The sequence below is a fragment of the Artemia sp. Qi Xiang Cuo genome, chromosome 1 (genome assembly GCF_049724085.1).
Source record: "Artemia sp. Qi Xiang Cuo chromosome 1, ASM4972408v1, whole genome shotgun sequence".
NCBI lineage: Eukaryota > Metazoa > Arthropoda > Branchiopoda > Anostraca > Artemiidae > Artemia > Artemia sp. Qi Xiang Cuo.
Genome location: NC_142794.1, coordinates 19,505,598 through 19,533,280, shown reverse-complemented (window position 1 = coordinate 19,533,280; position 27,683 = coordinate 19,505,598). Strand labels below are relative to the sequence as shown.

General features: G+C 34.6%; 1 protein-coding gene across 1 annotated transcript in view; it reads right to left on the bottom strand.

Moving 5' to 3' along the window:
- Positions 1-253: 253 nt before the first annotated feature.
- The window catches only part of LOC148956083 (mitochondrial import receptor subunit TOM70-like), a 390,465-nt gene continuing 363,035 nt past the window's right edge, over positions 254-27,683 (bottom strand). Inside the window, exons 3-4 of the mRNA XM_089092920.1 lie at positions 10,018-10,238; positions 254-2,636 (exon numbers count right to left, since the gene is read on the bottom strand). Coding sequence (XP_088949046.1) covers positions 2,546-2,636; positions 10,018-10,238 — 312 coding nt within the window. The 3' untranslated portion in view covers positions 254-2,545. The remainder of the gene's footprint in view (positions 2,637-10,017; positions 10,239-27,683) is intronic.

Sequence of the window (27,683 nt, the reverse complement as noted above, 5' to 3'; positions counted from 1 at the left end):
TTGCTTTATTTTATAATTCCTATGTCTCAGTTGCTTCGATCACAGATTTTATTGTCTCAATAATCAAGTGTTTTATGAATTTATGCAATTTAATTCTTAACAAAACTACGTATATCTGGTAATAACCATTTAAAGCTTCATTAGGCATGAGGTGCGTTGCCAGCAAAGTTTTAGTGCGCAATAAATCACATAAAATAACATTTTAAGCAGTACAGCATAAGTTACACATAAGCAATAAGTGTGTCTTAAGCCTAACAACAATTTAAGATTCGTCATTGATAAATCGTTTATTATTAATTTGAAATTTCGAATACAGTCATTTGTAAATCACTTTAAGATAGGGTGCCACCAATGAAGAATGTAGATGGCACAACAAACAACAGTGGACGTGAAAAAAGACACATTAGAAAAAGAATTACCACATTCAAGTAACAAGCCCCAACTAGGTGAGAGCATCCTAAACTAACATTAGATATTAGAAGTCTCGTACGGGTGAAAACCATTTTAATAGTAAGAAGGAAATGACTTTGTTAGGATGTAACCAATTCCCTTATATGCATCAATTGTTGACAAAAACACCAGTTAATTATAAATCATTTGTATGTAGCGTGCCACCCATCACTGTGGATAGCACGGCGAACAACAATGGACATGAAAAAATAGAAAAATCAAATTAGAAGACAGAAATAAAATAAAACTTTAAATAATAAGCCCAAAAATGAATGAATGCATACTAACTTAACATTACAATATAAGATCTCAGATACTAGTAGAAAACGACTTTAATCTCAATAGGAACAAGGGAATGACTTTCCCAGGAAGCAATCCGATCCCTGGGATTTATATATCTTTATAGCAATCTTATTATTCTACTCTCAAAAGTCTAAAAGATATATCTAAATATTTTATCACTATTAAATTCTAATTGATTAGTGAAAAACCGTATTTACTTAAAATATATTTTCCCAATTCAACAGCTATTTTGACCAATTCGTTTTAACCGATGTTCCAGCCGATTAGATGTTATATATGATTTTCCATTTATTACAAGTGAGCCGCTTTGCATTAGAAAAAAAAATATCATACAAACATAGAACAAAATTATTTGTAGTACCACTAAGCTACTACTACCCAATTCAGGTTTTACCAAAGCAAACACTTTAGAGAAATCAGGGTTGCAGCGTTAGAAGCCACCCGGTAAGAGATTACACAAAAGGTTGAACACGTATGTGATGCATTGTTATTCCACAATTTAGGCTGTTATTTTTACAACTGAAAGAGTTGGCTAAATTTAAATTATGTGGTTAGATTCAATTCATATAAACTAAACAGAACTTTTTCTCTAGAGTATTACAATAAGTTAACATCTAACTCCGAGACTAAAACATATGTCCTTGTATTCTGAAGACTTGGCCAGAGTAGATGATCTATGAGTTTAGCTTACATTTTTTTACTAAGATAAATTAGTTTGGCTTCTTTATTTGCGTTTTTGTGATGTTTATTATTATTTTTTTCGATTTTCTTCCATATTTTTAGTTATATATTTTAGAGGATATTTTGTTCGATTGCTAAACTTTAAGTGACGATAATTCTACTTTCTCCGATTTGTAGTTTTTCTTTACTTTTTCCAACAGTCTTGAAAATAGAATGCAGAAAAGTGAATGTTAATCCTTTTATTAAGTCTACTCCAAACAGGATGCAGTAGCTGTTTTCACAGAGTTGTATCGATCATTTTATTTCTCAATTTTGCTTTTTTGGTGATTTTGGACAATGTTATTTATCTTACTCGCAACTTTTTCATGAATAGTCTGTTTTGGTGAATGTAAAATCTACATCTATATTTTGAATGAATAATCTAGAACATTATAAAAATCGTGGGATGAAACAAACAGATTTTATGTATCGTGGAATATCCTTAAATTAAGGCCAGAATTTCATTTCAAAGAAATGGGTCGGAAAGTTTCATTTTGAGGCTTCTCTATCAATAGCCAATTTGTCTGAACATTCTATCTATGAATGAAAACTCAGTCCTTTTATTACGTCTATCTAACACCTTGTGAATTAGCTGTTTCACAAAGTTGTCTATCATTTTATTTCCTGATTTTGATTTTTGGTGATTTTGGCGAATGTTATTTTTTGTACTCACAACCCTTTGTGGAATGGCCTGTTTTGCTGAATGTACAATCAACTTTTATGCTGTAAGCGAACTATTTAGACAATTAAATATAAATATATGGGATAAAATAAGGATTTAATATATCATAGAATATCCTTAAATTAAGACCAGAGTTAAAGAACAGACTTTCATTTCCAAGGAAATTTGGTAAATGTAAAATTAATATCTATGTTTTGATTGAATAATCTAGAACATTAAAAAAAAATCGTTGGATGAAAAAAATGTTTTATCAAACGAGGAATATTCTGAAATTAAAAACAGACCACCATTTAAAAGGTTTTTTTTCAAAGAAAACATCGAAAAGTATTATGTCAAGATTTCCCCATAAATAAAGAAAATAATAGAACTACAAAGAAAAAAAAATTCAAGTTAGCTACATTTGAATTTACTTTGACACATCTTCACCCTGTTCGGACATGACATCACTATAATACAAGCCAATTCAAGCCAATTCTGGATCCTGAAAAATGAACAGCTTCAATTAATTGGTTTATCTTTTTTTCTGAAAAAAATGACAGTCTATGCATTGCTTAAATTGCGCGTGAGACACTTTATAAATTTTATAACGCAGTTACAACTCGAAACCCAATTGTCATTTAAATTTTATTAATTAGCTAGTGAGTTTTAATGGCACGAACTTGATTTTCAAACTACTACCCAGGTCTTATTTGCGAGTTTTGTAAATATAAAATTAGAATTGCCCGAAAAATATAATTGAAATTATATTTACTAGAAATTAAGGCCTGACCGATATATCGACCAGACCGATATTGGCGGGCTGATATGAGGGTCATTATGGGATATCGGGCAGAGATTATTGGTTATTGGCCGATATTTTTTTATTCGTAATTTGTCCAGAAGAGGGCATCAGATTTCCTCATGTAATATTTTGCTTGTTTATTCTTTCGGGGTGGAGCCACTAGCGAAGTCAGACCATGGTTGAGAGAGGAGCAGAGGTAAGGTGAGTCAAATGAAGTCAAAATATATTTGTTGTCAATACGCACCCGGTGCGGCAATGTTCTAAATGTATTGCAACTTCAAGTACGTACATCATCTAACAAAACAACTAAAAAGAATACAATAAACCATGCATTTCTGTTTAATGAATGTTCACTTGCGTGGGTGAAAGATCCAACGTTATACGGTTAAACCAAGATACCCAATCAGGGGTTGCAGCTAAGGGGTAGAGGGGGTGTTGCAAGGGGGAGGGGGGAGTTCCAAAGTGTTGCTGCCGCTTGCCAACACCTTGCAAAATTTACCTATTTAACTTGGAAATCTAGCTTGTGTGTCTGCATTTCTCAGCATACTGGCCGATTTTATCAACACATTCTATAAATCGCTCCTACAAACTTAAACTCTAGCTGTACCCTTGTATCCAGCGTGCCTTGCATGGATTCGTTTGCGCTCACTCGATCAAACTGTTACCATAGATTCCAAAGGAATTTGACAACCGGTTGAATAAACAATCTTAGTTTTATGTTATCCCAACTGGGTTTGGAGAACTATGCTCCAGCCATGAATAGCATATATTATGTATAGAATTAGCATATTTTATGTCATCCGTAGGTTCACAACTGAAGAGGCCCGTGACTTGATTCAACACTATCAAATAGAACATCCAGATCCAAATAATGAAAACATTGTTGGCTATACCAACAAAAAATGCTGGCCTCGCGATGCATGCATGCGTCTTATGAAATACGATGTTAATCTTGGCCGAGCCGTTTTTTGGGACATAAAGAATTGACTCACCCGCTCAGTGGCTACGATCCAGTGGGAAGGAAGCTTTGTATCTGTTCACTCAAAGGTCATATTTATGCTTAGTCTTTAGCCACTTATCCATGTGTTTGTTCAGTATTGAAAGTTCCTTTATATTGGAAAACGGGATTCTCCAGGCCAAATGGACCGTTTTACAAAAGAACTCTGTCCAACTTTTCTTAAAACCTTTTCTGATGCAATTTTACTGAATTCTGAAATGTGGGTGAATAATGGCTAAACTGATAGAAATCATTAAAAGACAAATTATCAACACCTTTAATCATTTGAAATACATTAACAAAGTTCAATCTATCCCTCCTGAATTGCTAAAGAGAAAAACCTTTTACTCTTTTTTTTAGCTGGAACCTAGGAAAGAGCGAACTTACGTTAATAATGGCTGTGCTTCCAAAAATACACTTTTCACCAAAATTTTGTTCCCTGTTTACTCAAGTGATGGGTATTGTGCCTATGTCAGTCTTTCCTCCTGTATTTTTTCAATCTTTACATCCTGTACCCATCCCTGTATTTGCGCGTGTGTTTGATTCTTCCTTTCTTTTTTCCAATGATTTGTCCAAATTTTCCTTATCTTGCTCCTGTAATGATCTTGTGTTTGCTCCTGCATTTCCGTGCAGGATTTGAATTTCAAACTCCATGTTAGGCAGAAAAACGTTTGATCTTACGTTAAGTGCAAATATAAGTAAGCCCTCTGTTCTTAGCTTCAATATTTAGGCTTTGACAGTTCAATCACGAGTGTTATTTATTGTTACTATGGGATGGATTATGTTCTTTACCAGGTGTTGGGCCATTGGGCAAACATACTTTTCATAACTTAATTCCATCTCTAAAGTTAATGTTCGCGGCTGGACTTTAATAAAATTAAATATTATTTTCCGTAACTTTGAGCAGAGGGTAAATTCAAGCTAATTCCTCCCTTTGCCGTATCAATCTTTCTATAAAAGAATCAAATTAAAATAAGGGCAAAAATTCGAACAGAGAGTGACTCATCCAAACGGCAAAAGCGGCTATGGAGCCATGTTTTGGCTTAAACCTAAGTCATTTTTAAGTCAAGTTATTTTTTCGTTTATAAAGGAAGCCCCCCGTCCCCCTCAAAGAGAAGTGGCCAAAATTGACGCATAAAAAGTGATGGCCAAGAGAGATTCCTCAAGAAGTTTTCTCCTAGGAGAGTGGAATTGATAGGTTACAACAACATAACCGTAAAGGCTGTGACTTATTTAGGTTGTTTTACCCAGAGTTTACAGGAGTAGCTTCAGCATTACTCTGCCTCCTTTTTGTGACCTCCAACAATGATGGCAATGTTTTACAGGATTATTGGAGGGTTTCCATTTTCCCATCCTCCCGTTCCAATACAGGCGGCAGCGATTCTAACACGCGTTTCTGAAGCTACAGGCTATTTATTCTACAAAAAAATAGCTATCTGAATACCGCAACTACCCATGAAATTAAATAACATCTTATTTGACGTAAGATTTCAATTTAAATTTACTAGAAACATTATCAACCTCAGAAATTTACATTTTATAAATTATTATTAGGAATTTTTTTTTATTTTATTTATATACGTTTTGAGTGCAAATCAAGAGAAATCAGTGACCTCTGCCCCTTTGCCTCATGTGCCAAAGACTCTCCAGGCCTGGCCTAGAATATTTAAGGGGAAAAAACACAGTAACCTTAGAAATCCATCAAGAGATGTGTGAAATTGCAACATCCAGAGGTTTGATTAATCGACTAGGCAAAGGTTTTAAGTTATACCCTGGGGGCAAATAAGGTTTTTATAGAAGGTGTTGTCGTAAAAACTTCAAAACAGGCTCAACCGATTGGAAATTCAAAGGGTTTTTGCTCTTTTTAATAGTCGAAAGTGATTGGAGGGCAACTAGCCCCCCTCCCCCCGCCCGTCATTCCCCCACACATCCAATAAAAAATTTTGAGATAGCCATTTCGTTCAGCGTAGTTGATTTCCGAATAGAAAATATGTTTTTGAGGAGGACACTTCCCCACAACCCTCAGGGCAAGGGTTTTAAGTTATACCCTGGAGGCATATAAGGTTTTTATAGAAGGCGTCGTCGTTGAAACTTCAAAACAGGCTCATTCGATTGGAAATTCAAAGGGCTAGTGCCCTTTTTAATAGTCAAGAGTGATTGGAGGCCAACAAGCTCCCCCCCCCCACGCCCATCATTCCCCCAAACACATCCAATCAAAATTTTGATATAGCCATTTTGTTCATCGTATGCTAGTTGATTTACAGATTGAAATTGTTTTTGAGGAGGATACTCCCCCACAACCCTCAAGGCAAGGGTTTTAAGTTATGCCCTGTCGGCATATAAGGTTTTTATAGAAGCTGTTGTCGTTGAAACCTCAAAAAAGGCCTCATTCGATTTGAAATTCAAAGATCTAGTGCCCTTTTTAATAGTCGAAAGTGATTAGTGATATTTTGTGTTGTTGTTGTTGTTTAGACCATGGCACTTCGTATCGAAGGAGTTGTCGTGGGAACTTCGAAAGGGGCTCATTCGCTTGAAAATAGAAAGGGCTGATGCCCTTTTTAATAGTCGAAAAAGATTGGAGGGCAACTAATCCCCCTTCCACTCCCATCCTCCCTCGCCTGCCCTCCGATTTGCCCATTATGTTTAAAAACTAAATGTTGCCTTAAGATTAAATCAAAATGCACTGTGTTAATGCTAATTACCAATAAGGCATCTCAGCAGTATCCCAAGAACGACTGAGGGTATTGTGTTCAAATTTTCGGGGCTACTTCTGCTCTTAAAATTTAACCAAATCAAAAATAGCGTAAGTGTATCCAATCTATCAAAGAAAGTAAACAGATTTTTTTGCGAATGGTATCAAGTTTTCCATTTCAGGTCAACTAGAGGAGGTATGAAACTAAATTAAACAGAACTATTTGTATCCAGATTTTTAAAATGGTGTATGTTGTTAAAAATTGCTAAAAAAAAATTCTCCAGCATTCAAATAGCAGGCCAAACTATAAAGTCTTAAAAAACGAAAAGATTTAAAGTGTTATTTTCTTTTTCCCTGAAAAAACTACGTTAATATAAAACGAACAGAAATTAATTTAAAAAAAAATTTTCCACAAAATAAGTTTTTCAAAGAAAAGTAAAGAACTCCGTTAAACAAAAAATGAGCAAAAATAAAATCAAATAGTCTACCAAGCGCGAAACTACCACAAATCAGCATCGATAAATAAATAAAACCCAAAACGAACAGAAATTACAATAAATAGCCGAGTCAAACTCAAAACGAGCAGAAATTAACATAAGTTGGGTGCAAAACCCCTATGCCTTCCCAATGCCAGAACAAAATTTGCACTTTACTGAAAAAATACAAATGAATTTACATTGTCAGTTTAATATACATATACTGACATTTAGTAATCAAAATGTAAATATTATTTGATTTATTAAAGTTATAAAGTAAAAACATTTATATTCTCAACAACATAGTGACAGTTCTCAACAACATTCGAATTTGAAATCGAGCCCAACATGAATAATACAAAGCTCAAAGAATCTACCAAATGGAAATCTAAATGTTCTCGGGATTCCAGATGCAACTATACCGATATGCCTTCTATGCCTTCTTTTCAAGATTCAGCCCAAACTTAATTCAAGAATCTTGCCACCTTGAATACCTTTGAAACGGCCAACTTTTTATGTGAGAGTTTTATATCAACTTTGCTCGCTTTTCAAGTTGTCAATATCATTTGCAGTCAGTAGACATAATGATAAACAAAATCTTAAGACGAAGGATTATCGGAACCTATATGTAATCCAGATTTATATGTTCTTGTAACTAATGAAAAACTTACCAATTACTATTTAAAATTAAATACTGAAACTATATAAAAAAAACTAGCTTACTAATCAATTAACTGAGGTCAGAAGTATAATTTACAGTATTGAATTTGTTTTATTAGCAGATTCGCTTCAAAACTCCTAAGAATATGCTCACTTTAGCCCATATCAAAATTCATGATTATCATAGTTTATGATCAGTCTAATAATGATTGTAAACGTGACATTAACGCTGCTTAAGTTTATACATGGAATGGCTGAAATTGATAACCCTCGAATACATTTGGTTTGATAAAAACAAGAAGAAACAAAACCAGCCTTCTCTTGGAATGCGTTGCAAATAACGCAGTCTTTCATCACCTTCCATATTGAATGTTCAATGTGCCTTTCGTTTTATATTTAGTAGAGCAACGTACGAGTATACCTTCCGAGGTAATTCTACCATAGCTGGCGATTGGAATTTTCTAGAGATAACTTGGTCTGATGGTTACCGGTATACCCATTCAAGGAATGGTCTCTAGGGAAAGACCACTTATTAACTACATTCATAATTTAACTGCATATGGATAGTTGGTGAACAAACCATATTAGTACTTCCCAGCTAGCTTCTGTTAGACAGGATAACTGATTTACAACCGCAATCCTTTAAATGTGTAGAATAAAAGCCAGAAATATGTTGAGTAGAAACACTTTTTTGAAATCATAAGTAAAGAGCTTAATGTAGTCGATTGGTGGATACAACAGCGCTATGGAAAAACAGCGCAATAACTTTCAACAATATTAATTATTTTGAAAAAAGGAACAGTGTAGGGACACTAACCTGCACCCAAAACCCACTTTTATCACCAACAATTTTAGCAAAAAAAGATGCACCATTGGCAAAAAAAAGCGTTGGCCTGATATAAATTGAGAAATCTGACCGAATAAACTAACTGTAAAAACATTTGTAATTATGTCTCAAGGACTTGCTAAAAATGATTGCTGCATGATTGCTGCATTTTGATCAGCGAACGTTGTCCAGGAGTTACACTTGACATTGCAGACATCCATTTTAGACTTCAAAACTTCTCTTGGTGGTCCTTCATTTAAAAATAATGAACTTAAGAACACGTACACAGAAGAGCAGCAATAAGTGTTAGACGTGTTCATAACAAATCACACCCCTTAACAACTCAAGGCATTAAAGCTATCAACACTTCTTTTTTGTTGGAAACGTAACTACATGATGCTGACCCTTAAATATGTTACAAAACCAAGAAAAAAGAAGCGTTTAACCTCTTCTCTTAACAGTATGCTCGAGGAGTTTTCAGGAAACCATACAAGTCTTCAGTAGAAACCCTGATTGGACGTGATTAATTCCGTCAACAAGAACTTAATGACTTGGTCTGTTTGAAATTAATGAACTGTCTGAGTTGACTCCTTGTCAGACTTGACAAGGAGCGTGATGATAAATCTTTCACGTGCGATTACAACCCCTTCTCGCGACACTGAACAATAATCAAACAACTAACCTATTGAATTTCCTTTTCTTGCATATTAGTTATCGTAAATAATTTGCTAGCGTGTCAAGTATACTAGAACTTTTACTTATTTTTAAACATTTGGAATAACTTAAAATAACAAAATTATGGCAAAATTGTTCTCTCCATATGAATCGCCATTTTAAAGTGACCACATTCAACGATATAACACGATAAAATGAAAGCAGCAAAAATATGCATGATTTCAAATTATAATCAGCTTCAGGTAATAACATATTATAGTATCAACTTAAATAACCAATTTACATTGTTATTCTAAGTTATTAATAAGCTTTTAATCTCCAAAAATGCAGTCCAATAACTCGAGTGCACACAAATACATGCATTTTCTCGATACAATAGTACACGTCAATGAGCCACTTTATGAGCCTGCAGAGAATGTTCTTGTTAGAATTTCTAAGTAATCATTGACCAAAAGTTTCAACTGTGTTTCAAAAAACAATTTCCACTGAATTTAGTTTTCCATTATATGGATCCAAAATACCTTCACTGAGTCTTTAAGATTTGACAAAACAGCCCTATGGCCTTTCAGAGAAGAAGGATCCGAGAGATCTAGTATCAGAGGCTATTATTTATCTCCATGACCTGGCCGCATCAACATATATTAAATTTAATGCCTTATAACTTGTGAGAGCAGTAATGTACTAATCACTGCTGGTTGCTGAAATGTCAAATCACTATAGATTAAATGAGGACAGATAAAGAAATGATAACCTACTTTTGAAGTTCAATTTTCTCGATCTTTTCCAGTGCGAATTCACATTTTGGATCTTTCGTCACAGCCTCTTCAAGCAATCGCGTGGCTTCTTTTATATCACCGCGGGTTTGTAAGGACAGCATAGCCAGATTAACCAGGAGATTAGCGTTTTCTGGATCAATTTGCATGGCTTCTTTTAATAGTTTCTCTGCTTCATCAGATTTAGAAGTGTCCGTTAATACCTGAGCATGAAACAATTGCTCAAATGTTTAGGTCTAAATTGTCTGTTCCTTATAAATGTCTTGAAGACAAGAGCCATGTTTTTCCTTTTTTTCAGCCTATTTTAGACTGCTGCAGACTTGTCTTTTCAAGTATTTTAAAATGTAATGGAGCCTAAAGTAGAAATTTATCACTACTAAGCCTACCAGGTCAAGGTCAACAAGCCTGGTTACTACCAAGATTCTCTTAAGCTAACCTAGTCCTAATTTGTCCAGACTAGATTTTGACTTGAAATAATTCTTGAAAACCAAAATAAACGTTTATCGTTTACAGGAAATATTTCGGCTCTAATCCTATAACATTGTACATTAATTATATCAATTATTCTATCTTTCCTTAATATTTTCTACTCTTCAAATGAAGTCGCCAGACGCTACTCAATAAGTAGTGCTAATAATTTTTTACCCCATCTTCTTATGCTAAATCACAAAAGATTCAGCTAGCTCATAAAAGTGTTTTCCTCCCAACGAATTTTACAAAATAATAAAACCCCATCTATTTCGAAACTGAGTCTAAAAATCATTGGTCAGGAATGGGTAAAAGATAGATTCACCAACGCGTCGTTCACTGTAAAAGGTTATGACAGATTAACAAGATTTTCTGAAATCCTGAAAATTTTCGAAGTGCCCACATTTCAGAAATATGCAAAAAAAACTTATTGCCAAAATTGTATTTAGTATTTAGGTGATCAAGCTACACACATTCCAATTATGAAAAATTTAAATACATATTTCACAAGGAGTGTTTGATTTCCACCAAATTTAGCATTGAGGGAGATACAGGCTATAATTACAGTAATGTGGCATTAAACAAGTTTAATGCCATGTTTAACAAGAGGTTTAATGACATGTTTAACAAGAGGATTCCAATTTTCACCCCCCCCCCCTTGTCCTGTAAAACGGTAAAGATACCTTCTTACAACAATTACTGTCTATTAAGAATTTATTGCAGAACAATATGTAGATTGCCAAATATTAATTTGAAAGAAAATAGAAATCTATTGTCAAAAAGATAAGCTTTATTTATACGACTGATTTTTCTATACATGATTAAATGAAATAGATTTAAAAGGAAGAAAAGAATGACGAAACAATGGTCACTTTAAAATAGCAAAGCTAAATTAACTGTCAAATATAGAAACAATTTTGTTGAAAAAAAATCGATTAGTATTTTGATTTTTTTTTATTAAATATCCAGTTTTCTAAACCACAAATGACACCTTTACATTAAGGGGTTTAGCACAGAGTATTACTATTTTGTGGTAAATTCTGTTTGTTAAATTTTGACTTTAATACTCGCTGTTGAACTCAATAGACAGCTAAGAGTATTACCAATCGATTGTTCTGAAAGTGTTATCAACAATTTAAAACGAAGAAAACCTATTTACAGAAAGCATAATACCACTCTAGCCTTTTAGGGGGTTTAAGGGGGCCACAGTACCTAATTTTGTTGTAGTAAATTCTTCTTTTCATCGTATCTGGATACATTAATGGTAGTTATTTTAGGGTAAAAAGTTTAATTTATAGCAGTAGTTAATTTTAATCGGCAGCTGGAACGTAGGTGCAAAAAATGTATTTGGGAGTAGTGGTGGTAGAAGCAGTGAGAGGAAGACTCTTCTTTCCACAACTCTTCTATTAGTATTGTTAGCTTCTGTTAGCACTACCCATGGTATAGATTGCCATTGTAGAAACTATAACGATATGGGAATTGGTGCTAGTAGCAATATAAGTAGAGCTGGACTCTTGCTGTAAATCTGAATCTACCCATTTTTCAAATTGTAATTTAATATATGAACTGAGGTAACTTAATTAATGCAATTAATTTTGAAGGTTAATACATAGTAACTAAGGACTACTAAGGACTATATATATATATATATATATATATATATATATATATATATATATATATATGAAGAGATTAATAATCTCTTTAGTCGACAGAGTTTTAAAAATCTGTTCTCGTAATCATATAAATTCTGAATTAAACTATATCAAAGACATTCTATTCTGCAATGGTTACCCGATAAAACTTATTGAAAATATTATAGATAAACAATTAAAAAAGATAAAACAAGAAAATAGGGAGCTCGTCCCCCTTGATTCAGTTACCCCGGCAAATGAGATAAAAAAAACTTTCATCACTGTTCCATACATCCCAAAACTAAGCGACAAACTTGGAAAAATTTTAAAACAACATAATCTCTCTGTTTCTTTCGAAACTGAACAAAAAGTTGAACATTTTTTCAACAAAGGAAAGAATAAAACTGACCCTGTAATGGGTAGTGGTGTCTACAGAATCTCGTGTTCAAATAACAAAAGTACGAAGAACAAAAGGGAAATCTTCTTGTAAGACAGTGGAGATAATTTGAAATAATATTTCGGCCCTATGTCCAAGGGCCGTCCTCAGCAAGACAAAAATATATAAAAGAAAAAAAGACTCACAACAACATGCGACCAACAAAACCAAAAAAGTGAAAAATTTTTTCAAAACAGTCCTAGTATTTTCGCTATTTTCGTGTTCAAATGGGAAATTTTACATTGGTAGGACCCATCAACAACTAGGTAAACGTTTGCATGAACACAAAATTTCAATAGATAAGTCCCTGAGATTGGAAAATAAAAATGACAAGTTTGATTCGGCATTGGCCCTGCATATTTTTGAAAATCCGACCCATCTGATTCATTTTGACGAGGCAACCTTAATATCTACTGTAAATTGCCTATCACAGTCTTTTAAAGAAGTAAAAACAAAAATACATAAACCGAAATTTAGCAATAAATAGAGATACTGGAGATATTTCATTAAGCCCAATTTATAACAATTTAATTTTGAAGGACTCAATCAATATTTTCGCCCGATCTAACTTGAGAGAACCTATTTACACATCAAATGATGACCGAATTTGTAGACCAGCTAAAGCAATAGCAAAACAAAGGATTATTGCTCAATCATATATATTTATTTATATACTCTTTTATATATATATATATATATATATATATATATATATATATATATATATATATATATATATATATATATATATATATATATATATATATATATATATATATATATATATATATATATATATATATATATATATATATATATATATATATATATATATATATATATATATATATATATATATATATATATATATATATATATATATATATATATATATACATATGTATATATATATATATATATATATATATATATATATATATATATATATATATATATATATATATATATATATATATATATATATATATATATATATATATATATATATATATATATATATATATATATATATATATATATATATATATATATATATATATATATATATATATATATACAAGGGTCTTAGTTACACCATCAAAAAAGGGTCTTAGTTAGGCAGAAAATAGCTAATGAAGAAGGCATACAGTATTTTTAAGGCTTTATACATATAATTTATTGCTGTTTACATTAATTAATAAAGAAAGTCCTATAAAAGAGTGATGAAAGTGAGAAAAGTAGGGCAAATTTATATTTATTCTCATCATTCTTATAGAAACTGAGGTCTCGACTCTTCATTGACAAAGTATAGCACTTGATTTGAAAATAATTAATTCATATATACCACTTTCAGAAGTTTTACTCGTGCAATCTAGCGCTAATCATAATTATCCATAATTAAAGTTAGGTAAACATTGATTATAATAAAGAAAAGTGGAACCAAAAGCTATTAACTGACATTATCATTTCTTAGCCTGAGAGTAAAAAAAAATTAGTTATTCTGCACGAAGTGCAGAATAATTTTATTTTCTGATCCCTTAACAAAAGTAAAGCAAATCTACATACAAGTGCAAAATAAAATTTATAAGATGAAGTAGGTTGTGTTAATAAATCAGTATGTAGTGAGGTAGCTAAGCCCAGATTACTAATTACTTTAACGGGACTAAGGGGTGGTTTACTTTACTTTTTACTAGTTTTGTTGTTGGTGAAACTAAAACTTGAAAAGCGAAGTTTGGATTTGGCTGACCTTTAAAACTCTTATATGCACATAATATATTTTAATTTTGAACTACGTTGAGTACCCCTCCAAAAATAATACCCTTCCCAAAGGTTATATTTACATTCAGCCATAACCCTTATTGCTCCTTGGCTTGTAGCATATTGATGTACTTCATTATAGTGTTATATGGAAGTATGTCCCTCATAAAAATGTATTCCTCAAATGATATATATATATATATATATATATATATATATATATATATATATATATATATATATATATATATATATATATATATATATATATATATATATATATATATATATATATATATATATATATATATATATATATATATATTTTTATATATATATTCTGCCATATGCTCCATTGTTAAGAAGTGTGTTAATCTAGTCTAGCGTAAGGATCAAAGAAGTTCTTTGACTACTTATGTCAGATGTGCCTCAGTTGGAACGAATCCCCACCTTGAATCTCCGCCAACCAGAGATCAGTCCACTGAATCATCACTGGCAAAAAAATGTGATTCACTTGTATTTGATTGTTTTTGTGCAGTTCAATTTTAGCTGTAAAGTCTTATTATATCATATTTACGGTCAATCGTTAGGGAGTTCGAAATAGCCTTGCCTTTTTAGAATTGAGTAAAGGCTTTTTTATTTTAAAAAAAAAATATGGTGGCATTTTCTTTAGAGTAATAATAAAAAAAAATGAATATTACGTGAAGATGAATAAGAAAATATTATATTTAATATATCTTATAGTTTCGGCCTTATGATTTAGTGTAAGACAATTGTCAAAATAAGTTCTTTTAGACTTATCCCCGGCATAATTTGTTACTCGTCTCTGTGCTTCGAGAGATATTTTGGTGTTTCAGGGGAATTTCTTGGGGATGTTAGGAGTTTTGATATGCTTTGTTCAGGGGCGTTGCTACAGTATTTTATTGGGTGGGGGGCAAGAGGGAGTGCTATAGTGAAGAAAAATTTCAACAAAATATTTTATTTCATTTCACTAGCATCAATCAAACTTAACTTTTTTCGTATGTTGTATATAATGCATAAGTACCGTGTTTCCTTCAGAAAAGCCTTTAGAACAGAATGGCACCAAAAAGCCATAATATAGCATAAGGTCCTGTAGATTTATAGAAATTGTGTTTCTAAAACTCAGGGCAATAGAAAAACCGAGAAGGCTGAAACCCAGAATTAAGGGGGATAAATTGTCAAATTTAGATATCTAGGTAGGCTACAGACCCGTCATATAGCTTTCAAAATGTTATATGCTCTAGAACCAAGGGATATGTAGTCCTTTGTTAAAATATATACAAATATTTTCGCAATTACCAGTTTTTTGTGCTTTAGGCAATTTATTGTCTTTTCATACTGGGATCAGTTTGTTGGTTGTTGATTGTTGGTTTTGGATATGATTGTTGGTTTTTGTTGTTGATTTTGGATATGATTGTCGGTTATGTTTGTTGATCATGTTTGTTGTTTTTGGCTATAGTTGTTGGCTATGTTTGTTGGTTATGTTTGATGGTTTTGGATATGGCTGTTGGTTATATTTATTGGGGTTGTTGGTCATGTTTGTTGGTTATGATTGTTGGTATATGGTTATGTTGTTGTTTGCTGGTTGTTGATTGTTGGTTTGGATATGCTTGATAATAAATGGAGTTACTAGCCAATGCCACCCCTGTTTCTATTTCCCCACTAAGTATTTCTATTAAAAGCCTCAGACGGCCATTTTGTAAGAAACCTTGTCTGAACATGCTCCCCAGGTGGTAGACTCCCCCAAAGTGTTTTTTTCTATTAAAAACCTCAGACGGGCATTATAGAACATGTCCAATATTTTCCCTCAGCAACCGCCATTTTTTAACAGATTAGATAAGTGGAGCTACCAGCCCCTCAATCCGTCACACCTTTGCAACTTTGTCAACGGCTCTATTAAAGGAAAAACAGCCGGCAAGACTCCCGTGACAGACCTCTCTCGACTCCAATGACGTCAAAACACACCCTGTTTCAAACACTCAGGTCTAATATGCTTTACGCAATTTTATATAACCTTGCGACAGGAACCCATGGGGAAATCCCCGCTTGTAACGTAACGACAACTCATGCCTTACCTAATGGTGGCACACACTTTATGCACATCTTAGCAACATCAACGGCCAGCACATCTTAGCAATGTCGACATACATCACTGTTAGATTATATCCTTTTTGGCATATTATTTTGCGATCGAAACATTCAACGCTTTTTTTCTTTAGTTGTTTCTTTTTTTCTTTAGTTATTGGCCCCACCAGGACTCGAAAGGTCAATTTCCTTCCAATGGATTTGTGCCCTAACCGAGAAGACTAAAAAGCCATTCCTAAAATTTTGTCCTACTCATTATTTTCTAATATTAACCTATTGCGCGACTCCTGACATTCCCCATTTTTGGCACACACTACAACGATGTGTTACTGTCAAAATTTGACAAGGTCTTGGAGACAATCACTCTCTAGGTATTTTTCATAATTAAAGACTAGGAGTTGCTTAAATTGTGTAAACTCTTTACTCATCCAAAATAAAAAATCTTAGAAACAAAGATTTTGTAAATAAAAGTTTTCTTATTTCAAACAGATTTACAAACAATATTAATAACACAGAAAAAACAGTTAAAAAACACGACAAACAACAAATAGAAGGGTGAAAAAGGGTTATCGTAATATATGTTAAAGATTCATGTACTATAGAAAGGTGATGGGTTCCAAGCAACTGATCCCAGAGGAAGGGGCTTGATATTAGATGCAAATTTTTAAGCATTATTGAGGTATTTTTGAGAGCCCTTAATGAAAATACAGCGTTTTCAGACAGGACAATAGGAAAGGAAAAAACAAAACATGAAAAAGCTTACAAAGGCATAAAATATAAACAATAACATGCATAAATTAAACAAGGATGGGAGGAGAGTGTTCCATGCACGTAGTTCCAGAGTACGGGTGCTCTTGATAATAGAGCTAAATTTTTGCTATACTAAGAGCCTGTTTTAACGAAATGCATCTTTTCTTTGACAGAGATGTTAGATTTCATTCCCCCTCTATCTAAAATACATTTAACACCTCCCAACTTATCTTTAAGCTCTAGAGTATACTTGTCCAAGGCAATGTACACTGTTAAATTATGGATGGCATACAACACTCCTCTGACATCACCATATCTCCCCCAAGATATCTCTCAGACATTTTCTATTAAAAATTATGCCTTTAAATCCCGTGATTTAAGTTTTAGCAAGCCAAGCCATATTTATAACCGTGCAACTGAGCCCGTTTAAGTGAATCCTCGTTCAACAGAACCCCACATTTTTGCCTAAACTCCTTTTGTCTCAGCCCTCACGCAACTCAGGGGGTAAAAATATCGAACCGCGTAAATGGGAAATTCTCTTTCAAGAAATTATTCTTCCCAAGGTGAATATGCAATCAGGGAAATTACGAAAATACAACGTTTTGAGACAGGACTATGTGAATGGAAAAACAAAACATGAAAAGGCTTTCAAAGTGAAGAAATATAAACAAAAACATGCATGAATTAAAGAAGGATGGAAGGAGAGGGGTCCAAGCAAATAGTTCCAGAGGAGGGCACCCTGTTAATAGAGTTAAATTTATGCTATATAAAGAGCTATTTTTAATGAAATGCATCGTTACTTAGACAGGAATGTCAGATTTCAGTCTCCCTCTAACGAAAAATTCATTTAACGCCTTCCGCCTTGTCTTTAAGCTCTAGAGTGTTCTAGTCCAAGACAATGCAAGCAACAAAACCACACTATTACTGCTCAGTAGCACCCCTCCGACATCGCCCCATTTTTCCCAAGACATGTTTTAGCCGTTTCTTGTTAAAAATTATGCTTCAACCATTGATTCGTGGTTTCCACAAGCCAAGCCTATCATAGTATTCTCCGAAAAACTCCACACCGCTAAGACATTAGACACCAGCCCCTCTCCATCATCCACACTGGCACAATCCCCGAGCCCCATAAGACTTCTCCATCCTTTTCGCTCCAAAAATAAGCTAATGAATCTTATTAAACAGGGTTTTTTACTTGAACACCGAGAAGTCACCCACTTCTTTGCTAGAGAGTGATACTTCAAACAATTCACCCCACAATGGTACACCATTACTGCTCTGTGGCACCCTCTCTGACATCGCCCCATCTCCCCTTCAGACATCTTTCAGACATTCCTTGCTAAAAATTATGCCTTTAAATCCTGTGATTCAAGTTTTCGCAAGCCAAGCCCATGTTTTTAACCGTGCAACTGAGCCCGTTTAACTGAACCATCATTCAACAGAGCCCCCGAGTTAAAAAACACGACAAAAAATAAAGGGTGAAAAAGGCTTATCGTAATATATGCAAAAGATTCATATATTATAGAAAGGTGATGGAGTCCAAGCAACTAGTTCTGGAGGAGGGGGGCTTCATATTAGATGCAATTACTTAGGCATTATTGAGGTATTTCTGAGAGCTTTTAACGAAAATACAGCGTTTTGAGAAAGGACAATGCGAAAGGAAAAAACAAAACATGAAAAGGCTTAAAAAGGCATAAAATATAAACAATAGCAGCCATAAATTAAAGAAAGATGGGAGTAGAGGGGTCCAAGCAAGTAATTCCAGAGTAGGGGCGCCTTTGATAATAGAGCTAAATTTATGTTATATTAGGAGCTTTTTAGATGAAATGCATCTTTTGTTAGACAGAGATGTTAGATTTCACTCCCCCTTAACCAAAAATTCATTTAACACCCACCTTATCTTTAAGCTCTAGAGTATACTAGTCCAAGGCAATGCATGCCACCCTGGTATACTATGAATGGCATACAGTACCCCTTTGACATCGCCACGTCTCCCCCAGACATCTTTCATGCATTTCTTATTAAAAATCATGCATTTAAATCCCGTGATTCAAATTTTCGCAACCCAAGCCCATATTTATAACCGTGCAACTGAGCCCGTTTCATTAAACCGTCGTTCAACAGAACCCCCGATTTTGCATATTCTTGTCTCAGCCCTAACGCAACCCAGGGGGTATTTTTCAGCAAAAATATCAAAATGCGCAAAGGAGGAAATTCTATTTCGAAAATTATTCTTCCCATGGCAAATATGCAATTATGAAAAAATGCAAGTTTTTGCAATTACTATGCAATTACTATCAAGAAAAACCTGTTACTTCCATGAGACATTTGATATTATTAAGGAAATGTTTGTTAGTATTAAAAGAAAAGATGTTACTTCGAAGAAAAAATTTTCTATTGTTAAGAAAAACTTTCTTGTTCTAACAGAAAACTTGTTATCATAAACAAAAAAATTGTTACTTCTAAGAGAAATTTGTTTATCTTTGACGGAGAACTTGCTGCTATTAGAAAAAAATTATTACTATTAAGAAAAACCTTTTACTTCCAAGAGACATCTGATAGTTTTAAGTAAAACTTTATTAGCATTAAGGAAAAAGTTGGTACTTCAAAGAGAAAATTTGTTAGTGTTAAGAATAGCTTGCCATTTGTAGTAGAAAACAGCTCGTTAAAAGAATATGAGTTTTAGTATTCCCGTACCCCGACAAAACGAAATTATGGCTTATTGTCAAGAAACATTAAGTCCAAGAAAGGATGGTGCCCGAGAAAAAAAAATCATAATCCCTGATGTTCTTACAAAGCATGGGGGAGGGGTTGTCATCCTTAACGACCTAATTTCCAGAACTTTCAACTACTTTGAACAAGATGGCTATCATAAAATTTTGATTGGATGTGTTTGGGGAAAAGGTGGGCGCGAGGGCGGGTTTAGTTGCCATCCAATCACTTTTGACTATTAAAAAGAGCACTAATCCTTTGAATTTCTAGTCGAATGAGCCTTTTTTGAAGTTTCAATTACAACATCTTTCTTTAAAAACCTTATATACCCCCAGGGCACAACCTACAACCCTTGCCCTGAGGGATGTGGGGGAATGACCTCCTCAAAAACATAGTTTCTATCTGGAAATAAACTACACTGAACAAAATGGCTATCTAATAATTTTGATTGGACGTGTTTGGGGGAAAGGTGGGCGTGAGAGGGGGGTTAGTTGCCCTCAAATCACTTTTGACTATTAAAAAGGCACTAGACCTTTGAATTTCTAATCCAATGAGCCCTTTTTCATGTTTCTACGACAAAGGTTTCAATAAAAACCTTATATGCCCCCAGGGCATAACTTATAACCTATAACCTGCCCTGAAAACTGTGGAGGGGTTTTCCTGCTCAAAGGTATAATTTCCTGAACTTTAAATTGTGTGGAAAAAAAGCCAATCTCAAAATTTTGATTGGATGAGTTTGGGGAAATGGTGGGCGTGGAAGGGGTGTTAGTTGCCTTCCAATCACTTTCGACTATTAAAAAGGACACTAGCCATTTCAATTCCCAATCCAATGAGCCCTTTTTGAAGTTTCTACGACAACGCATTCTATAAAAACCTTATATAGCCCCAAGGACAAAACTTACAGCCCTTGTGCTGAGCGTTTTGAGTTGGCTGTCATCCTCAAAGACATAACTTCTAGAACTTTCAACTAAGTTGAACAAAATGGTTATCTTAAAATTTTGATTGGATGTGTTTGGGGAAAACATGGGCGTGAAAGGGGGGTTAGTTGCCCTCCAATCACTTTCGGCTATTAAAAAGGGCACTAGGCCCTATGAATTTCCAATCGAATGAGCCTTTTTTGAAGTTTTTACAACAATGTTTTCTGTAAAAACCTTATAAGCCCCCAGGGCATAACTTGCATCCCTTGCCCTGAGTGATGTGATGTGTCCTCCTCAAAAACATAATTTTTATTTGAAAATCAACTAAGTTGAACAAAATGGCTATCTCAAAATTTGGATTGGATTTGTTTCTGGAAATTGTGGACGTGGAAAGGGTGTTAGTTACCTTCCATTCACTTTCGTCTATTAAAAAGGGCACAAGCCACTCCGATTTCAAATTGAATGAACCCTTTTAAAAGTTTCTATGACAACTTCTTCGATATGAAGTGCCCTGGTCTAAAGGAAAAAAATAATAAATAATACATTGTGCCAATATCGTTCTTATATACCCCCATGGCATCACTTAAAACCCTTGCCCTGGGACTTGTGGGGGAGTGACCTCCTTAAAATATATTTTTATCTGGAAATCAACTACGCTGAACAAAATGGCTATCTCAAAATTTTGATTGGATGTGTTTTGGGGACTGATGGACAAGGTGGGTTTGTTTCCCTCCAATCAGTTTCGACTATTGAAGAGGGCACTAGCCACTCCAATTTTCAATCGAATGAGACCTTTTCGAAGTTTCTAAATCCTTCGATACAAAGTGCTCCTGTCTAAAACCAAGAAAAAAAAATAATACATAGTGCCAACATCGTTCTTTACTTAGGTAGCGCTATTGCGCTGCCTATGATTACTTATAAATAGTATTTGTTAATGGGAAACATACGGAACAAGTTTCATAAAGAAAATTAAATAGCCTAATTAAACCAAAAATGAGCAGAAATAAAGTCAAATAATCTTCAAAGTAAAAACTATAGAGTCTAATAGAAAAACAAACGAAAAGATATGAAATATTTCTTCTATGGAAAAGACTATGTCTTTTAAATTAATTTTTTAAAAAATCCACAAAGCAAGTTTGTCAAAGAATAGTAAAGAGCTTCATTAAGCCAAAAACGAGTAGAAACCAATTCAAATAATTTTCCAAGCGTAGAACTACCACAAATAACCACCAATAAATGAATTAAGCCCAAAACGAACAGAAATTACAATAAATAATCGATTCAAACTCATTATTAATGGCATCATCCTGAGAATATGCATACTACGATGATTTGAGATGCATACTGGACACACAATTTCTTCTGAAGGTTGGGCTCCATGTCCCCACTCCAGCACCCCAAGTCCCCATCCCATCCCTCCAACCCAAACCCTAAACAAAGTACAAAATGAGGATGAAATAAACGTGCAGGAACTGGAAGGTGATTTTCGTAATTAGATTATACAAAATGGTCAGCATACAAACCCAAACGAGAAGAAGAAGACAAGTGAATTTTTCGGTAGACGATGGAAAAATTTATCCATCGATTCTGAATTTTTTCCGAAGAAGGGAAAAAAGTTATCCTTCAGTTCTGAGTCTGCCTAAAGACGAAAGAGTTCCACTTTAGTTCTGAGTTTTCTCAAAGAAGTGAAGAACGAAAATAAAGAAGTTCCATTTCTGTTCTGAATTTTAAAAGAAGAAAAAAAAGTTTACCTTCCCTTCCCGATATTTCCAGGGAAGTGAAAAATGCTAAGGTTTATTCTGATTTTTTAAGAATAAAAAAAATTAAAAAGTTCCTTTTCTGTTCTGAATTTTAAAAGAAGGAAAAAAAATCATCTTCTCTTTTAGATTTTGCCATGGAAGTGAAAAAATGCTAAGGTGTTATTCTGAATTGTTTGAGAAAATAGAAATAGTTCCAATTCAATTCTGAATTTTCTAAAAGAAGAAAAAGAATTCTCACTTCACTTCTGAATTTTATCAGTGAAGAGAAAGAAGGCTCACTTCACATCTGAATTTTCAGTAGAACATGGAAAAATTTATGCTTCGACTCTGAATTTTTTCCGAAGAAGGGGAAAAAATATCCTTCAGTTCTGAGTTTTCATAAAGAAGAAAGAGTTCTACTTATATACATGAGTTTTCTCAATGAAGTGAAGAACGAAAATAAACAAGTTCCACATCTGTTATGAATTTTTTAAAGAAGAAAAAATTCAACTTCTCTTCTGGATTTTTCCATGGAACTGAAAATCTGCTGAGGTTTGATTCTGAATTTTTTCCAGAGAAGAGAAAAATGTAAAACTTTCTTATTATTTTATCTTAGGTACTCTATCATCATTAAAAACATTCGGAATTTATCAACTCCTTCAGTTTATTGTAGTCAAACATTGTAAACGTTCAACTTGCAAACGTATCCTAAAAATAATTGAAACATAAGAAAGCAATGAATAAAACATTTTATTTGAATTACGACGTGTAGAAAATTAACATATGAATATGTTACATACATTATTATACATTATTGATATCTTAAATAACTTTGGACATTTTGAATCTACTTTTTTACATGTCTTAGAAGGACATGAAATATGCTTAAAACCATAAAAATCATATTTAATATTTTCAAAATAAAAAATGAGAATGATTTAGATGTGTTTTTATTATTGTCAGTCGTGATTTTATTATTAGGAAACTAGTGTTTGTAGTGACAATTATCTTTTTTCTGACTTGGAATTTTTTGGATTTGGAAAATTATTCAACTTTTTTTATTTTTTTTATTTATGCGGCTGTATTAGTTGTACTATAATCCTGCTCATCGACACTACATAGTTTATTATATATTTTCAAATAGTATTATTATACATTTGAAGAATACACACATGCATCATATTTTAAAGAAAATGAGGATGGTATTCGTTTGTCCTGACATTGATTGCTATGTTACTACTCTTGGTCCAAGACCAAAGGTTTATGGAATGGACTATTAAAAATATCATTCATCAGTAACGAGCTATGGTCTTGGCACTTGGTTTGCAAAGATGTGGGAACGTCTTAGCTGAAGCCTTATTACCACAACCAGGATATTTTACGAATTTGTTTCTATATGTCTTAAAATGACATGAAATATGCTTGCGGCTATACCAAAGGTACTCTATGGCTGCTTATCGACACTATAAGGCCACCTCACCGGTACTCTATGGTTAATCGTCGAAAATCCAGAGTTTATTCTATGTTTTTGATCATTATTGATTGTGCACCGTAAGGATAAACACATCAGTCTTATTTTAAAAAAAGTAAAGATGAAGTTTTTCGAGACATTATGTCTACATGATAGAGTTCTCGTAGCATTGAATGCTGACAGGCATACTGCATACTGCTGCATCAACGTAATAAAACATATCATGTCTCAGGGTCAGAATTTTTACCTCTGTAAAAATAATGTGGTAATAGACAGTGAAATCATCGCTAAAATAAAAAGGGAATTGGTAGATAATATCAACATGGAAATTAAGGACTATTCTAAGAAAAAAAAAGCATCGATGAATATTTCTGGTATCATCGACAGTTTACCATCAGATACTGTCAATGAAGACAAAAATACTAATGATGAAATGTATGATGAGATTGTAGCTGATACCAGATTAAAATTCATATGTGACACCGAAATGGAATATGTGCCCTGCCACGAGAAAACATTATGAAGAAACCGCAAGTAAAATAAAAAGGGCTTTGAAAGACAATATCACCAAGGAATATAAAGATGAATTGATGAGAAAAAAAAGCATCAGTAAACGTTACTGATACTGTCATGGGTACTCCCTGTGGAAAATACCCCCCCCAAAAATATCCCCGTGGAAAACATCCCCGACCTTATGGGAAAACGAGGTTTTTCGTAAATGTAAATTCGGGGGATAATTTTTTCGGTCTGAAAATATCAAAAGGCCCTAACAGGTCGAATTCCAGTTCGAATGAGTCCTCATTCACCCGGATCTGTTGCCAACTGTAGCCTGTCGGCGTGGGTGATAAAAAAAAAAATTGATGAACATTAAGTGGTTTATATTTGGTTTTTTGGAAAAACATGGAAGGAATGATCGGATTGAGCTGAAATTCTTGAGGATAAGCTCCCAGGCCCTAGGAAAGCTTATTTTCTAAATTTCATCGGATCAGACAACGTTAAAAGTGGGGCTGTGGCGGGAGGGTCGAAACCTCTGGCCCACTTTCCCCCATGAAGATAAAGTCGGCGGAAGGTGAAATTCTGCATATTTCTTAGTTTGAGCTTAGGCTACAAAATGCAGTCCCCGCCGTCTCTCTGCTACCGCTAGGACCGGAAATCACTTAGCATTGTGGTGGGTCACCTCTTTAAAGAGGCACAAGTGTGTCTCCTTGATAAAACTAAAAACATTTTCACTTCGGGGTATTCGAGGTTAATAACCCCCCGGCAAATGCCCCCCCCGGAAACTCGGAAAATATTCCCCGCGGAAAATACACCCCGGAAATTACCCTCCCACACAGAACCCCCCCCCCACCGAAAATACCCCCCTGAAAATACCCCCAGAAAATATCCACTGCGTAAAATACCCCCCCCCCCCCGAACCCCTCCCCCCCCCCCCTTGGAAAATACCCCTCTAAGTTCAGCCCCATAGTCTGAGAAAATTTAAATTTTTCACAAATTTTTGGGTCACCGTGACCCAGAGACTCTGGCGGGTGGAAGCCCCAAATATTGTCCCAGATTCCTCAGTCAATTTAGCACTTGTTCATGGATGCCCACTGTCTCCAATCACTTTCCAAATAGTATCTAGTCATTGTCTCAGCTCAGTTGAGTAATCTGAGCAAATTTCAACTTTTTCAAGTTTTGGGTCACTTGGCTGAGACTCTGGGCAGGTGAGCTCCTCAAAATTTGGGCTTAAATTCCTCTCTGCCTAAGAACTTATTCACGGATGCCTAAAGCCGTGAACAGTTAGACTGTTTCCTTAGCGGTAACCATGCATGCGCTACACACATACCAACAATATTTTTCATTTTCACTGGGGTCCCAATCTAGCCACGTCCATTGCTAGCATTCAGACCTTGAAAATAAAGCCCAGATATTCAGACCCTAACGCTCCAATCTGAACACTGAACGCTAAAAATGACCAATTTTCGTCTAATAATTTAATTAAAAATTTGCATCCTGAACCCTGATGATAATCCATACACTTTATATGAGGGGGTCACTATGCATTGAAAATAGTGAAAAAATGAAATTTCTCAGATTCCTGGACTGAGTTGAGGCAATGAATAGATACTATTTGGAACGTGATTGGAGACGCCGGGCACCCCCTCCCCACCTATCCTGAAGAGAGAGGCTTGAATGCTAAGCGATGGACATGGGCTAGATTGGGACCCCATGTGAAAATGAATATATTGTTAAGCTGTGTGTGGCGGATGGTTAGCACTTGAGCAAGAGTCTAACCATTCACTACCTAAAGCTTCTGGTTAAGCACATTGCCAAGGTGAGAGAATGAATTTGGGACAATTTTTGAGGCGTCCACCTGCCCAGAGTCTCGGGCAAGTGACCCAAAACTTGAAAAATTTGCGAACTTTATTCATTGTCCCATGGGATCATAATCTAGCCCATGCTCACTACTTAAAATCATGATGCTTATAGTCAGTGAATGGTTGGACCAATGCTTAGGCGGTAACCATGTACCACATATAGCCTATATCAACAATATTTTTTCGTTTTCACATGGGGTCCCAATCTAGCCCACGTTCATCGCTTACATTATGCAAGCTCAATTTTTGCGTTTTATAAGTCCTCTCCACCCTTTATCGTGCTTTCTTTGCCTAGTCAGTCTCAGATATCTTCCAAATAGTACCTATTGCATTGCCTAAGCTTGGCTCCGCAATCTGAAAAGCAGAGTTCAATGCTTTTTCACAAATTTTTAAGTTTTGTGTCACTTTCCAAAGACTCTGGTGCAGGTGAGCGTCAGCCAAAAATTCTCCTGATTCTTCTATCATCTCAGCAGTGGTTAACAGAAGGTTTAGGTTGGACCCCGTGAATGGTTAGATCGTTGCTAAGCGCTAACCATCCGCAAAACACATGGTTACCGCTGAGAAAACAGTCTAACCATTCACTGCTTTAGGTATCCGTGAATAAGTTCTAAGGCGAGAGAGGAATTTAGGACAATATCTCGAAGCGCCCGCCAGCTCAGAGTCTCAGGCAAGTGAACCAAAACTTGAAAAGTTGAAATTTGCTCAGATTGCTGAACTGGGCTGAGGCAATGAATAGATACTATTGGGAAAGTGATTGGAGACGGTGGGCATCCGTGAACAAGTGCTAAATTGAGAGAGGAATTTGGGACAATATTTGGGGACTTCCACCCTCCTAGAGTCTCTGGCAAGTGACCCAAAAATTTGAAAAATCTGTGAAAAATTTAAATTTTCTCAGAATGTGGGGCTGAGCTTAGAGGGGTATTTTCAAGCGTAGGGATATTTTCTGGGGGGGGGGGTATTTTCAGGAGGGTATTTTCCATGGGGGAGGTATTTTCCGTAGGGGGTATTTTCCGTGGGGGTCTTTTCTGGGGAGTATTTTCCGGTGGGGTATTTTCCACGGGGAGTATTTCCCAGGGGGCTATTTTCGGGGGAGGTATTTGCCGAGGGGGTGGGAGGGGGGGGTTAAACGCCGGCCACCAAATTCCAGTTCTGAGATTCGCCAAAGAAGATAAAAGGCTACCCTTCAGTTGTGAATTTTCTCTGGAGCTGATATCGTACCCTAAAGCCATTGAAAGCAAAAGACGAAGTAATGCAATAAAATTTATTTATTGAAATAAATTACATGATGAATATCATCATA